The sequence below is a fragment of the Arachis ipaensis genome, chromosome B02 (genome assembly GCF_000816755.2).
Source record: "Arachis ipaensis cultivar K30076 chromosome B02, Araip1.1, whole genome shotgun sequence".
Taxonomy (NCBI): Eukaryota; Viridiplantae; Streptophyta; class Magnoliopsida; order Fabales; family Fabaceae; genus Arachis; species Arachis ipaensis.
In genome coordinates, this window is record NC_029786.2 from 108,591,793 (window position 1) to 108,604,319 (window position 12,527).

General features: G+C 30.9%; 1 protein-coding gene across 1 annotated transcript in view; it reads left to right on the forward strand.

Moving 5' to 3' along the window:
* LOC107628085 (protein CNGC15a-like) overlaps positions 1 to 1,441 on the forward strand; it is a 4,667-nt gene extending 3,226 nt beyond the window's left edge. The window contains 2 exon segments of the mRNA XM_021116767.1: positions 1 to 44; positions 621 to 1,441. The exon segment at positions 1 to 44 is cut by the window's left edge and continues 43 nt beyond it. Coding sequence (XP_020972426.1) covers positions 1 to 44; positions 621 to 1,361 — 785 coding nt within the window. The 3' untranslated portion in view covers positions 1,362 to 1,441.

The following is a 12,527-nucleotide window of genomic DNA, read 5'->3' on the forward strand; positions in this document are numbered from 1 at the left end:
GACGCGACATTAAGCGCCACCTTTGTCTCAATCTTGTTCGCCAAGTATGTTTCTTTTATTTTGTATTTCAACGTGTATTCTAGGTGACTCATATTTTGTGCATCATAGTTTTCAATAAGCTTCTTCTCATGTAGTGTTGTTTGTTTTCTTTAACTCCTAGTTGGATATATACGACATCTTAAGGTGAAAACTCAACTGCAGTCGACTTCATGTAAAGCTAATAGTTGAGAGCCGTTAGATGAAAATTTAGTCAAATCAATTAAATCATCTAACGACTCTCAGTTATCAACTTCACGTGAAGTCGACTGCACCTGAGTTTCCACCACATCTTAAATACACATATGACATTATGACAATATGTTTGATATCCTTTTATTGGATTCACTAGTAACATATATAACTAAAATTTCTTATTCTTAATGATGTGTGCAATTAGATAGAAACTCAAGTGCAGTTAATTTCACATGAAATTGATAACTGAAGGTTAAATTATTTGATTAAATTATCATCTAACAGCTCCCACTTATCAATTACACGTGAAGTTAACTGTACTTGTACTTGAATTTTCATATCATGTGATTACTCATATTTGAATGTGACAAATTATTGTATGTGATCAGGTACCATTATTTGATCAGATGGATGAGAGAATCCTAGATGCAATATGTGAGAGGCTAAAACCGTCACTATGTTCCCAAGGGACATGCCTTGTCCGTGAAGGTGACCTTGTCCATGAGATGTTCTTCATAGTAAGAGGCCATTTAGATTCTTGCACCACCAATGGTGGCCGAACCGGCTTCTTCAACTCGTGTCGAATTGGGCCCGGTGACTTCTGTGGTGAGGAGCTTCTCACATGGGCCTTGGACCCGCGTCCAACTGTGGCCCTTCCTTCATCAACAAGAACAGTGAGGGCCATAACTGAAGTTGAGGCCTTTGCACTAATTGCCGAAGACTTGAAATTTGTGGCGGCCCAATTCAGAAGGTTACATAGCAAACAACTTAGGCAAACTTTCAGGTTCCATTCTCATCAATGGAGAACATGGGCTGCATGTTTTATACAAGCAGCTTGGTTTAGGTATAAGAGAATCAAGGAGACAAGTGAGCTCCAGAGAAAGGAGAGTCCAATGATGATCATGATGGCCTGTGGGCCTCGAAATGGGCCTGAGCACTTCTCTGCACCCTTGCAGCCCATGACTGGATCAAGTTTAAGTATGTATTCATCAAAATTGGCAGCAAGCCCAAGGAGAGGTATGAGCCTAAGACATGGGCCTGAGTTTGATATGTTTCTAGGGTCATTGAAGAAGCCACTTGAACCAGACTTTACCGACGATGACGATGATGATAACGATCATGATAATTAAAGTACAAACAAGTTTAATGATCTTAATTAATTCCTTAATTAGAGAGTGAAAAAATATTTGTTGGATTAATCAAATATAAATAGGAAATGAAGTGTATATATACAGTGAAGTTTGTAATAACTAAGGGCTCATCTTTTAGATTAGGGCCTTTAAGATATATAAATAAACTAGTGTTGAGGCAAAATTTTTGGTTGTAAAAAGTTTATAAATTCAATTTTCTTTTGGTCGTAAAGCATGTCATTCCCCATCATAGGAATTATTTTAAAAATTACAAGTACTAATGCTGCTAACAAATAAAAATAGAAATTTTTGTCTTTCATCAGTTTATTAGCATCATCTATAATTCTATATATAAGTGATTTTCATGTTTTCTTTTATTATTTATTTATTATGGGGAAACACCTAACGTTAGCTTGGGCATATTGAAGAGCATTTGGCGGCTCTGAATGACGAAAATTTTGGACATTGTTAATGTGGGTCCGAAAGAGTACTAGAGGTTTGACTAGTAAGTAACTAACTATATTGGAATTCAACAATTCATTGCCATGGAAATCGATCAGAATGTTTTTTCACCAACATTACCTAACATTCATCAAGGAATGGAAGATTCTTCATCCAATGTAGCTCTGAAAAAGAATATTCCAAACCCATTTGCTAAGTACCTATTATATTATATGCACTAGCCTAAAACAGAGACTTAATTCCAATAATGAAATAAAGTCCTTTTTTAATTCTTAGTGGTCAGAAATGTCCTAATAGTATGCTGTGTTCTACTTCTACACAATACTCTACTACTCTATGTATTTCCTTCTTTTTATATTTAATTGTATTTTTCATTAATCAATGCAACCTAATTAGCTTGTTAATTAATTATATATGCTACATACTATTTAATTAATACCGCCACTTCTATTAGTAGTAGTATAATATTAGTTTACATTGAATTGAAGCTTGCCTAATTCCAAGTTCCTATGAGCATATATTCATGATGCAAATTTGTGCAAATCAAAGTGGTCATATAGCCGTAAGTTTTGAATGAATAAAATTAAGAGAAAAAGACAAATAGATCTCTGACTTTTTGTCTCGCAGACATTTTTGTTTTTAACCATTGAAAAATACTTTTAAGACTCTGACCTTCACAAAACTTGGACGGATCAGTCCCTGATGGAGGCATTTGGACGGAGGGACTGATCCGTCCAAGTTTTGTGAAGGTCAGGGACTTAAAAGTATTTTTCAATGGTCAGGGACGAAAATATCCGCGGAATAAAAGGTCAGGGGACCTATTTGTCCTTTTCTCTAAAATTAAATGTAATGATGATTAGAGAGTGCATGTTAGAGACAAGTGCCTCGTGGCTACTCATATTATCCTAAGAAAACTGCCTTGCAAGCCAAGCCAAAATTTAAAAAATTAACATTAATCCAATCAAAGTTTAAAACCCTTCGTTTAGTTAACCCATGCTGCAAACTTATCCATTCATTCACTATTATTAATGGCTACCATGATGAACAACCTATATATATGGGATCCATTATTATTCAACATTTTTTTAAAACATGTTTACAATATTAAATACTCCATCAATTTCATATTGACATTAAACATTTATTTTTTCTTATAGATTAACTAACATTTCTCCTTATTGATACTAAACTTGCCGGTTACTAATAATATAAAGTGGATAATTTAGGAATTAAAATTTACTAGCAGGAACATGATTTTGAATAAGGATGTCTCAAAAATATGTGACAAATTAAATAGTGTTCAAGGCAAGCCATACGTATCATCTGATTTTAGTATATCGTTCAAATGCAATGCCACCACCTTTGATTTTGTCTGTTACTGCCGGAATATATAGGCAAAAAGTATATGCCATTTTGGAACTTTATGGCATATTCAATGGACCATAAATCTGTTGTGTCGTGGATACAAATAATAAATCGATTAGGTTATTGAAAAAGATATTTCATTCATTTTAATTATTTCAAAGCCGAACTTCTTCTACGGGCTACTATACTTGCATTATATATAATTTGCTTTTTTTCATCTTAATTAAAAAAATAGGTGAAAATTTTAAAAGTAATTCCTTACGTAAAAATAATAGTTAAACAATTAGATATATTTAATTTAATTTAATTATTTAGCATAATATGTATTAAATTATTTTCATATAGAAGCATTATGAGGGAGGTGAGAATTGGCGGCGGTTTTTTTCTTGATTAGCTGCGGTTTTAAACCGCCGCAAAATCAAATGCCGGCAGTTAATCGAACCGCCATCGATATGGGCGTTGGGATTGTGTTTGGCGGCGATTTCCAGCAATCGCTGGTATAACCGCCGCTAAATCAAAATTTCGCGGCACACCAATAGAAAACCATCGCCAAATGAGACTGACACGATTTGCTTCATATTTACCGGCAGTTTAAATTATTTAAATTATTTTCATATAAATAGTTGGTTTAAACTAAATCACTAAAAAAAATGTAAATAATGCTATAATTTATTCTTTCGAAAAGAGTTTTTAGAGTTTGAAATCCCCATCTTGCATCTAAAATTCGCTCAAGACTTAACCCACCTTTAGCTACTAAACTAATTTCCTTTCAACATTCACATCCAAAATTTAAAAATTAAACCTTTAAAAAAATAAAAGAATTACATATCTAAAATTCGTGTTGCATTATTATTATTATTGTTCTTCTTGTTATATACAGGGGATATCAATATGACACGTACATCTTGTTCTTTTTTTTTTTTTTTTTAATTCAAATATGACACATATATACATCTTGCTATGTTCTATTTTGACTTCCCTTTTTGACATTGAAAGAATGAATTGAAACTCGTCTTGGTATATTGTACATTTTTAAATAGCTAATAATTAATGTTGTATGAAGAAAGGGATCCAAAGCACATAGGCTGTCCAATTGATTGCATGCTATTATTTCTTGAATCATACTACTTTTTGTTTGACCACAGCCGTTTCAAAATTTGTATTCATATCTAAGACATTCAAAAATTGTAAATAAATAAAGTTAGTTGTCTTTCATAAAGTTAGTTGTAAAATATTTTGAATAAGAAAAAGAAGTCCTTAACTTTCCATAATCTAAAGAGGCTTTTATTTATATGTAATTCTAATTCATTCTGTTAGGAAGCATGCAAACAACTGCAGTCAAAAAAGCAGTTATTGTATTATTCAAAAGAGAGGACTCTTGATAGCATTATTTAAACCTTTACTCCTTTTCCAAATAAGGAAGAAAAACAAGGAAACACAATTCCCATTAAAGGCAATGAAAATTTAGGGTATGAATGAATGTATGATTTTAGGTCCTATATATATTGTATTGTCTTGATTTTGCAAATCAAAGTTGTATGATTTCATATAATGCAAGGCTTTTGGTCGACACCAAAATCGGCTAGGAAAGGCCTATTGTCTCTTGTTAAATAAACACCACACACAATAATAATCTTTTATAAGAAGAAATGGACAAAATTGACCAATGTGGCTCCAAAAAAGCAATTAGCTTGATTGAGTTCTCACTTCATTTGCTATATATATAGATATAGGATATTATTAAACTCCTTCAAGTTAGGCTTTGGACATGCACCATTTTAGTTACTCTTTTCACTCCTCAATAATCCTGCTTTTAGCCATGCATGTCATCATGAAAATTTTCAAATTAATTCTACATAAAAATGTGTCACTTGTCAAAATTATTCAAACTTTTCTTATATACATATAGATATGATTATTAATAGAAAAATTAATTCATACTATTATATAAATTAAAGGATATGATGGAAGAATAAGGTTTAATTACTCTGTTGGTCTCTATAGTTTCGTAAAATTTTCAATTAGATCCTTATATTTTTTTTTCTTTTAATTTGATGAATCTTTATATTTTTTTTATTTAGGTTCATGTACTAATTTTTTTTAGTTAGATCCCTATAAAATTAAGTCAATTACTATTAAAAGGGACTTAATTAAAAAAAAATTAATACAAAAATTTAATTAAAAAAAATTATAAAAATTTAATTAAAAATTTCATAAAATTATAGAAACTAACCAATCATTCATCCGAAGAATAATGAATGATGAGGAGATAGAGTGGCAAGGCAGGGATAGGAGATAGGTAGAGGGGTGGCGAATCATATAGTGGGGGATGGCACGTGTCAAGACCCCATTGAATGGAGAATGATGAGGCTAAGGAGGTGAAGTAGGGTTTTAATGCTTACACTGCTCTCTGAAACACAAAGATATGGGCTATGCCTATGTGTGTGGACTGTGGACCTCAAAGTCAAACCACTCAATTCAACATTACTATCTACCAGGCTTTTTTATGTACACTTACCCTCCAATCATGTTATTTTAACATTTTTCCTATTTGTTCGTTTTTTATTATTATAAACTAATTTAACATATTTTAATATTTAAATTACCTAAAAATAATAATAATAATAATCTGTGTTGGGCAGTGATGAGTAGTATAGTAATGGTACGTGCCAAGCACTCTTTGCCAAACAACTTTTGCACAATACACATCCCCTTATCTTTGTCAAAATATTTTTCAGGAAACTTTTCGGATTCGGGCACAGTCTTCTATGCTTAGCTTATATACATTTTCATCATCATGACTATATTTATATAGGCTAAAAAATGTTGATAGGGAAGTAAAATGAGTGATATACTTTGACATGATAATTTTTAGTCCTTTTTAAAATTGTGAGAGTATTTGTGTTTAAAAAGTTAAAAAAAATTTAGAGTACACAAATCCTTCGATTTGTGTTAAAAAAATTGAAAAAACTCATAGTACACAACTCGGACCATGCGAGTTCTTTGGTCATGAAATTTTGCTTCATAAATCGCATGGTTCGATTTGCACCTAATGGAATTTGAAATCTGAAACGTGAAATTCGAACCCTCTGTTTTTCTTGTTTTGGATAATTTTTTTTTTACATTTTGAGGGACACAATTCGCAGGATCCGAGTTCTGCTTCCTCTGATCCCACAACGAGGTGAAAGCACCCTTCCTCCCCATACACAAGTCCAACACTTATTTTGCTTCCATATTCAAATTAAAAAACGTATTTATACACTGCTTTTTTTATTTCGTCCATAAAAAAAAATATTTTCAACAAAAATAATAGATAGTATTGTTCTAATTTAATTGAAATGAGTTGCACAATAAGCAGTTATGTTAATTTTATGAGAAATTTAATTATTTATTAGTAGAGTGGCATGGAATCGGCCAGAACGAAAATAATTAAATTTTGAATTATAGTTGCTATCATTTAATTTTGCTAATTTCAGGTGCAATCATCAGATTTAAAAACTACAAGAATTGAGTAACACATGCACGTATAACACAACAAATTTAAATTTTAAATATAATTCTAATTCCAAGTAATGTTCCCAAAGTTAATTAAAAACATTAAAGTGAAGCAAAATATGAAAATTGGTGATAGATTTGATTTTGTGATTTAACCTCCATTAGAAAACAAGAAACTAGGTAGCACTTGGTGTATACATATATATGATCGATCCTAGGTAGGAGGTAGGATGATATTATAGATAGATTGTGAAAATATGCGCGTGCCATTCTTGAATTCAAATCTTGACAAAGTGACAAAAGCAATCCAACATTTGTACCTAAAATTGGCGGTGCAATTTTTGGTGGAATTCAGAGCTAGCTAGAGAACATGACCATGCATGGCACAACATTTTTAATAACTTAAATCACATCAAACATAACACTATATTTACCTTAAGATTTATTTAACAAATATTTAGTGGAAATTTCCAAGCATTTGTTTTAAATAAAGAAAAAACAAAAGTATGTGTTTAGGTGTCTATAAATATATAAATAGACTTTTTCTATTTTATACAAGATTTCACAATCTTAATTATAAACGGTGCGGGGACAGAAAACGACCACTCCTTATATTTGAGAATCTTCTCCATTAAAGGTAAAAATCACTTTTGTTTTAATTTCAAATTTTCAATGAAGTTTTAATGTTTTATTCAACACCTCAAACAATTGTGTTCAAGTTTAAGGACAAGGCTAGTGTAAGGCCATAACCAAACTCTTTATTTTAATTTGTCACACTCAAATTCAAGGGAACTTGATGGTACTTGAAAATTAGTTCTGTCTTTAGCCAAATAGTGTGCATGCCAAGACAAAAATCTCCATATTAAAAAATAAAATCATATTTCATAGTCTTGTATGCATCAAGTTGAATTTTCCCATAAAAAGGATTGTAATTTTTTTATCCCCTTGCCGTGTAAGGAAGAGTTAATAACTTTATATAGTACCAATCAATTATTGTCCCTCTATGTCACTTCCAACCAGAAATTTTTTCATGCTATCTCATAGGGTGTACATGGGCCGATTCGAAGATCCGGTCCGATCCCGAACACTTTAGAGACTAATTTAGTGTGATTTTATCGGGTCTAGAGTTGGGTAAGGGTCTCAACAATAGACCCAGTTATTATTTTGGGTCGGGGCTGGGCCATAACTCGAGTCATCCGAACTCGACCCGGTCATCATACACAATTAAAATTTTGTGTTATTAGTGATGGATGATGGCTATTCTTATGTAGAATTTAAATATTATAAATTTTAATATTTTCTGTTATTAGTCATTATAAGATTATAAGTTAATGTTTTATGTTTAAAATATATAAGATTTTAGACTAATGTATAATATTGTGTTATTTGTATTGATTTAAATATTTAGTGTTATTAGACAATATTAGTATTGATTATGATTATGCTTTAATTTTAGAGAATGGTTGATTCTTGTTATATTTTTTTAAGTGAATTTTACTATGTGAATTGTGAAATAATGGTTGGAGATTATGTAATTTTTACATGCTAATGACCTAGTTTTCATCCGGTTTTTACCTAGTTTTCACCCGGCTTGAAGGTGCGTAAGTTTTATCGGATCTAAAATCATATTAGAATCTAAAAATTAGACCCGGTCTATATTTTAAATCAGATCTAGATTAAGCCAAACCCGGTGTGACCCAGCCTCACTATCTCAATTTTAATCTCTGATGGAATCTTTAGGAAAGATAGTTTTATTATGAATGATTTCAAACTGAGGTTTCTAACTAAAATTGTGGTCGCATGATTGACATTGTATTGTTATTTTTATTTTTATATATTCTTTAAAATAAAAGTAAGAGATCAATTATAATAATTGCGACCATATCTATTTAATAATTAGTAGTATTTCTTGCGTTAAGTAATATACTATAAAAGTGTAAAAACAAAATATGTGAAAGGTAGTTGGCTATGGATATTCAATTCTCTGCATTGCTCATTGTGAGCTTCGCATTGAGGTTTCTATTCTTGAGGATCTCATATGGAACAAGTCTTCGCTTAAAAAGTTTTTATTGGGAGAAAAGAGAAAGAGAGTAACCGTGTTAATAGGGATGGATTATAAGTTTTGATTTTTTTTTTTAAATATTTTTAGGAGGAATTAGGGTTTCAAAATGTTAAAGAAGATGATGGAGGGTAATTTAAAAATTGTATATATTTTTTAAATAGAATTAGCACAAAATTTAACTATTAGATATTTTTTTGTTTAACAGAACTAATCTTTTATGGATATATCGTTAATTTTTTTGGTAATTAATTTTGTTAGCGTCTAAATTTTTAATAGTTAAAAATAACAGTCATGCTATACATTCATATAATTTTTCATCCAAGTCCATTCAAGCTGGTCTAATACCAAAAAAATCCAATACCATTAAATGAGCGTGTATTACGCGCGCTCAGAGCACCGAAAACGTTAACATATTCATTCGCACCTTGAATATGAAACAACGTTCCTTCTTCAACATTGAAACCGCTACCGGAGAACTTCGAATCTCTTTCAAAATCTCTCAAACCTCACTCGTGTTCTCTGCGAAAACCGTTACTGGAAAAGAATCGCGAGAAGATTTTGACAGGAAGAAGAAAAAACGAACGAAAACAAAAACAGAGACTGCGAAAGGTATGATAAAAACTACTGTTCATTTAAAATCTTGCAATCTCGCATTTCTCCTAGTTGCGTTGTAGGTTTACTGAATTGAGTTACTTCTTTTAGTAGATTGACCTAATCTGATTCCATTTTTTTGGCGTAAATAGGGCATAGGAATGGAAATGTGTTCCTATTTTCTTTCTGTTCAGTGGAGTTGCTTGATGGAAGGTTTACCGCCGGTCTAGAATTTCTTCTCGGTAAAAGAAATCGCTTCGTTGCAAGTATAGTTCTAAACCGACAAATAACCTTCAATCAAAGTTTAATTTTGTTTGTCACAAGTGCAAACCAATAAAAATCGAGAGTATTAGATCTCGGGTCGTCTCTCAAAGGAATTGCAGTGAGGTATGCATATTATCGGTTATGAGGTTCAAGGGGATTTGCATATGAGAAGACTACAATCTAAATAACAAGAAATTTAAAGTAGATAATAAAGTAAATCAACAACTAAAGATGACAATAATAAAAAGAGGCATTCATAGCAAGGATTGAGAATCAAGGCTTTTTATTTTAGTCATTAATTATCATACAATAATTAACAAAAGCTAGTCCTATTTCGTCATCTCCAACATCGGGAGAAAGTCAAATAAGGCTAGTTAATCCCAATCCATAACTAATGTTAATGGATACAAAATAAGGATAGTAAATAGGATATACTTTGTTTGACTGGTTGTAATTAAGACCATTTTGTTTAACTTGTTTAAAAAAATATTAATGTAAATGTTATTGAAAATCTAATGTTGATGTATATATCTGATTCAATATGGATTAGTCCTTGTCTTGTCGGTCTAAGATGTTAATGTATATATCTGTTGGAATTATCTGATTGCTATTTTATTTCAGGTTCACAATAAATGGAATCATGGTATTTATCAAACACAGTAAGAGCCCCAAAAAAAATAAATGAACCGAAAAAGTTCATATTCAATATAGTAGAGAGCTAAATTTTAAAAAAAATGTTGCTATCAGTATTCAGTTTTAGAAACACTTTAACTCTTTGACATAACAGAATAAGTTGACTATTCAATAAACCAAAAAATTACTATTCAATAAAAAATTTCAGAAAGCTAATATCAAACACAAAAAAGTGACTATTCAATCAAGACTAACGCAAAAAAGTAACTATTCAGAGTTGGAGATATATTGGATTTCCACCTCCCCTCTCTGCTGCATATACGATTAGTTGATTTTTAATCTTGTCTTCCTTCCAAGTCGTGTTCCTTATTTTGGTAGAAAAATCGGCAAGTTTGAAATAATTTCTGTAGAACTTTTCGACTTCTTCTAGTGTCTTAAAAATTATCTCGACCTTTGAGACAAATAATTGTTCATCCACAACATACCTGTAACACCCTCACTATCAGAAGTCACGCTTCCGGCTGCGCTACTCTGATAACAAGAAGTATTATGACTACTTTACATACTAGATACTAAAATAGGAGCCTGTGACTCGAACGCTGTATCGCTGATTTCTTTGAAAACCGGAAATAAATACAAGCAAGCATAAATTCATATACAAGACTCCTTACATAATAACTCATAATATAATATACATATAAAACATACAACTCCTATCCCTCCTATCCCTCTTACAAACTTGTAATAACAAAGACGAGGGAAGAAAATAATCTAACTAATACAACAACATATAAACAAAACGCAGTATAACTCTTCATAATGCTTCATTCGGTTCCTGTAAAGATAAAACTGTAGGGGGGTGAAAACCTAACCACATGATCTCACCACGGAATTTCAAAGTTGTCATAAGAAAACATTTAATAAGAAAACTGTTTTCAATCTCAGTGATTATCATTGCCTTATCATTGCCTTATGCTTGCTTGTATTTATTTCCGATTTTCAAAGAAATCAGCGATACAGTGTTCGAGTCACAGGCTCCTATTTTAGTATTTAGTATGTAAAGTAGTCGTAATACTTCTTGTTATCAAAGTAGTGCAGCCGGAAGCGTGATTTCTGATAGTGAGGGTGTTACAATACCTGGTCTGCAGAATGAACCAAACATGTTATTATGGTAAAATAATTGTATAATAATAAATGAATGGAAAATTATCCATTATATAAATTCAGATTCAAACAGTTATCTGCATAATAAACCGAACACGTCATTATGGTAAAACAATTGTATAGTACTAAATGAACGAAATATTATCCATTATATAAAATCAAATTCAAACAGCTTTTTGCAGAATAAAATGAACTGAACACGTTATTATGATGAAACAATTGTATAGTACTAAATAAACAAAACATTATCCATTATATAAATTCAAAACACCTGTGTCTATAATTGAGAGATTATAAATTCAATTCAATTCAGAACACATGCGTATATTCAATTCAATTCAATTCAATTCAATTTAATAATTGCATTCCATTCAATTCGATTTAAAAAAATTTCAAACCTCGTTTGCTTGATTCGTTTCAGAAGAATAATCCAAAACACTCTCATTCAACTGATTTGAAGTTGAATCATTCATTGTTTTGATAGAATATTTAAATCTGAAAACGAAGAAGATAAATCCACAAAATCGAAAAAGAAAACGAAGAAGAATAGGAAGAAGAAGGATGAGAAAAAATGGTGTTTAAAAGAAAACATGATTTGTATAATAAATATAAATATCCAGTTGTCAAAGAAAATTATTTTAAGAAAGAAATGTATTTTTCGACCAGAAAATATTAATTGATTAAAAGATGTGACGATTATTCAACAGTTCATTCACTGTGGCATGCTTGATACTTAAGCATACTTTTGTTACAAATTAGGCACATGCAAACTATTGAACAAAAATTCAAAAGCTCAAACAGTGAAAGAATATAAAGAACTAAAAGAAATAACTAGAATACAGAAAGCGGGAGAATTAGAACGAATGAAGAAAGATTATGACATTAAAGGAGAAAAGGTTAAATTGTCCTTCTCTTTAAACAAAGATTGAAAATAGTAAATAAAGTTGTCTAATATTCAACCAGCACATGTGAAATCTCTTTCATTTTTAATCACAATGTACAAATTCGGTGATTATGCCTCCCAAAGAAACATATAATCAATGGTACAATAAATATTAAGCATAAAAAAAGAAAAAGAGAATAATTCAAAAAATATAATATTTATTTTCTTTATATACATTAGAATAAGT